The sequence below is a fragment of the Puntigrus tetrazona genome, chromosome 20 (genome assembly GCF_018831695.1).
Source record: "Puntigrus tetrazona isolate hp1 chromosome 20, ASM1883169v1, whole genome shotgun sequence".
NCBI classification, from domain to species: Eukaryota; Metazoa; Chordata; class Actinopteri; order Cypriniformes; family Cyprinidae; genus Puntigrus; species Puntigrus tetrazona.
Genome location: NC_056718.1, coordinates 564,875 through 569,874, shown reverse-complemented (window position 1 = coordinate 569,874; position 5,000 = coordinate 564,875). Strand labels below are relative to the sequence as shown.

The 5,000-nt window shown below is 42.3% G+C and overlaps 1 protein-coding gene across 1 annotated transcript in view; it reads right to left on the bottom strand.

Moving 5' to 3' along the window:
* lama2 (laminin, alpha 2) overlaps positions 1 to 5,000 on the bottom strand; it is a 144,007-nt gene that overhangs the window by 34,432 nt on the left and 104,575 nt on the right. Inside the window, 2 exon segments of the mRNA XM_043219394.1 lie at positions 271 to 369; positions 2,962 to 3,104. Of these exon segments, the coding sequence (XP_043075329.1) occupies positions 271 to 369; positions 2,962 to 3,104 (242 nt within the window).

Genomic DNA, 5,000 nt, shown 5'->3' with positions numbered 1-5,000 from the left:
TTGTAGTTTATCTAGTTATCACTGATAATAATCAGAAATGTTCCTCGAGCAGTAAATCAGCATATTATTCTGATTTCTGAAGATCATGTGACACTAAGGACTGGAGGAATGATGATAAAAATACACCTGCGCTTCACAGAAATAAGTTACACTTTAACACATTTGGATTAAAATGGTAATGATATTTCAACTTAATGTAGAGTCACATGGTTCCTAATAAAAACAAGTTAAAAGGCCACACACTTTTTGGTCAGTGCTGTGAGGACTCACCCGGCTCAGCAGCTCGTCCATCTCAGTGACCAGACTGCCCAGGTTACTGTCGGCCAGCTGCAGCAGTCTCTCCGGGGCTCTCTGAGGGGACAGCATGTGCTGCGAACACACACACCGGTCATCAACACACCGCTGACACACACACACACACACACACCACGGTCATCAACACACACACACACACACACACACACACACACACACACACACACACACACACACACACACACACACACACACACACACACACACACACACACACACACACACATATACACACACAAACGCTCACACACAAGCTCACATACACACACACACTCACACACACACACACACACACACACATATACACACACAAACGCTCACACACAAGCTCACACACACACACACACACACACACACACACACACACACACACATACACACACACACGCTCACACACAAGCTCACACACACACACACACACACACACACACACTCAGACACACGCTTGAACACACACACGCTCACACACAAGCTCACACACACACACACACACACACACACACACACATATACACACACAAACGCTCACACACAAGCTCACATACACACACTCACACACACACACACTCAGACACACGCTTGAACACACACACGCTCTCACACAAGCTCACACACACACACACACACACACACACTCAGACACACGCTTGAACACACACGCGCACACACACGCACACACAAGCTCACACACACACACACACACACACACACACACACACACACACACACACACACACACACATATACACACACAAACGCTCACACACAAGCTCACACACACACACACACACACACACACACACACACACACACACACACACACACACACACACACACACACACACACACACACATATACACACACAAACGCTCACACACAAGCTCACACACACACACACACACACACACACACACACACACACACACACACACACACACACACACACACACACACATATACACACAAACGCTCACACACAAGCTCACACACACACATACACACACACACGCTCACACACAAGCTCACACACACACACACACACACACACACACACACACACACACACATATACACACACAAACGCTCACACACAAGCTCACATACACACACTCACACACACACATGCTCAGACACACACACGCTCACAGTCAGGCTCGTCTGACATCACTCAATCATGAATCATGTTTCAGCTGTACGTGAAGAACTGTACTGTAAACAGCTCAAATACAGATGATGATGATTCACAGCAGAAGAGTCCTAAGCAGAGCTTCTCAGAACGAACCTGCTGTCTGAATCAACTTACTGCTATGGTTTCTGTGTTCAACACTTTATACTTTACATCCTGTCCTTTTTTGAGCTGACGTGAACTCTTTTTCAGCTTTGTGTACACTTCAATAACGTACCTAAAGTGCTCTATTTTTGTGCACTAATTTCGTGCAAAAAGTCAGGCTCACACTGTGCTCTTTCTCAAAGTTCTTTAGGATTGTGCTCGTCAGCCTCTACGAACATGACGATCACGTCACACTGTGGGAGCTCAGTTGTTACCGATGTCAGAGCGTACGACAGGCAAGACGCGTAAAAAAGAGTTTTACATCAACCCACACGTTATTGAGTGACCGTGAGCTGCACTGCACGCGGGGATGAAAGGTTTATCTTCAAAAGCACACGTAAGGTGACAAAGCCAGCCTATTTAAGAAGAATATTATACAGAGAACATAAAAACAACGGCGCAATCGGTGCTTTTCATAGCAAGGGCAACATATCAGATGAATTTCGCAGAGGACGAGAGTGCAGGAAGAAATCTCGAGCTTTATTTCTTATCACGGTTTGTTAAGAAAGAATGAGATGTTTGTCGTAGGAGATACACATAGTAGGACTATGCTCAAAATCTTCGGACACTTTTTGGTCAAATTTGATCGTAAGGGCCATTAATCGGTGAACATGTCAAACTAAAGACCAAAGGCTACAGATTTTAGCCTAAGATTATAGGAATCTTTCTCTAAGACGGCCAAAACGGGGTTAACTGCACGGTGTGAGCCGAGCTTAATATACTAAAAATGACTCTTTAGTACTCAGTACTAAGATAATGTTAAGTTCATCTAAGTGTACTCAACTGTGCACACCGTGAATATGACCTAAAAAGTCTTGAGTATAGTGAGTGAAAGGTGATTCAAGTGTACCAAACATAGTGGTAACTAGATATACTTTAGAAATACACGTTAAAAGCACATTGATGGTGTCCAAAAATATCACAGTTAGATGATCTTTAAGTTCTTTAAGTAAAGAGGTCATATGATTTAGCTGTATTTGGTGTAATGCAATGTGTTTATATGGTTTGAGTTTCAAAAAAACACATTACTATACGTTTTTGTTTCTTCTCTAAGCCCCGCCTTCAGAAACGGGTCGATTTGTACGCAACAAATAAAATGCAAATATCTCTTACTGCGGAGAAAGGTCCTCAAATGAAACGAAATCATTAATAATTAGAGCAGCTTATCAATTAAGTGTGATTCATTGCATCCGAAATAAAAGTTGCTTACACAGTATATGCATATTGTATATATATATATATATATATATATATATATATATATATATGCATGTGAATATAAATATTTTAACACGTCCTGTTTTCGAGTGCTCACCTTCAGCTCTTCTGTCATGTTCTCGTAGCGATACAGCACTTTATACGGCAGGGGGAGGGGCAGAGTGAGATTGACGCTGCCAATCAGACGCAGCAGACGATCCATGTCACGAATCAGGAGTCCCACGCAGTCGTCGTCACACGCTGAACACACACACACACACACACACACGTCAGGCGCGTGTAGAAACACACGCACGCACCCCACGGCCAGCACTGCATCACACTGACACCTTACAAGCTCACACGGGGGAAAAAACACTCATATGCATGCTCAAGGACGAGGGTCAAAGGTCAGGCACCGGCCTCAGGGCAGACGGTAAACAGTGCATGTGGACAGCAGCAAAGCGTTTTTAATTCATCTCGACAAAAATCTCGCAAACACACCAAAACAAAGCAAACGCCAAAGCCAGTTCTTTTAAATCAAGGTTAATAACTAATACCAAACCATAAAAAACGGTTATTGTTAATCAAATGCAAAACGCTTAAACGATTTCTCATTTCGAATATATCCAAAACGTATAAAAGAGCTAAAAATATACTAGTTGATGGATTTGTTGGGGGGCGGGGCTATCTGATTGATTGACAGGAAACCAGTCATTATTCCCGCAGCCCTGTTTCCGAGGCCTTCCTCATAAAGAAGCTGCACACTTGAGCTACGCTAGTAGTCCACTTGTACGTTTACTCAAGTGCAAATTAAAAGGAGCGTGCATCTGGTCATATTCGATCAGGCGTATGCACGGGACGAGTGCTTGTGTGTGTGACGCTGCCTGAAAGGACATCCACGCTAATGGCCAAGGATGGACAGGTCCTGGGGCGAGAACGCTGTTAACGAACGTCGCTGGCCTCTTTTGTCTCTCTTCCTCCGCTAGCACAACAGCACCCGTCCAGCATCCCTCCATCACCTCCATCGCCTGCCCTTCTCTCTCTCTAGATTAAACGTGAGCGAGGTGGAAACTCAGGGGAGCAGGACTTCTCAAGCGTGAAATTTAACAGAGAGTGTGAAACAGCTCCTGGCAGCCTATTATGAGTGTTTGACATGCCACGAGCGATAGCGCGAAAAAAAAAAAAAAAGAGACCGACGGACGCGGACGCAAAACGCCGCTCGATTTAACCTCCTGAAAAAATAGAGCTATTAAGGCTTTCCGTGAAGACGCCTTTTCAAGCTGAAAGACCTGGAAGGAAAGGTTCATGAAAGCCAAATCTCACTTATCAATCTTTACAGTATTTCCACTCGTTCTTCAGTGTATTTTACACCAAAGATTTTACGCACTAACAATGACATTTAAAGTAAGACCCCCTGACACTTGATGCATACTCGTTTATATTTTTCAATAATATCATTTATAGCATACATATTATAAAAATGACTATCACAGTCGTAATAAATGGATCAAAAAATAATCATTATTATTTAAATTCATTAAAATGATAAATAAGATTATACTGCTATTGCAACAACGGTACAGTAATTATTTTAAATAAAAAAATATATATTATCATTGTTTTACAGAACTAATGTAGTCGTGTCGGTCATGCTTCGCAGGTAGGAAAACACAAAAATTAAGTAAAATAGAATTATGCATTACAAAGCAACACGAACGCACAGAAAACACATGCGTTATTACCCAATCTGTCCAGTCAAACAATACAATGATCATAAAACGACATGATTTCCCACCGCGTGGTGAGGAGCAGGTGTCTAGCGATCTCTCCTAGCCGAGAAAACGATCAGTCAACAATTACACCAAAAGTAAACAGTAATTTTGTGAGGGGGAAATCTGAGCATGTCTAATTAAAGTGTTGTTTGTTTTGGCTGCATCTCTTCTCTGCTATTAGTGGCTGTTTTTGGCAGAAGAAACAAAGACGCAGAGGAATAAATCAGATCGACCTAATCATGTGACCTGTGCTGGTTAAAACAAGGGAGAATACGCTATTGAACTAAATCGGTTTTTAAATTTGGTAATTTGCTTTTTTTTCTTACTTGGATGTAAAAGGATAATACACTACACTTGTTTCTTTCTTATATTTGTTTACGTT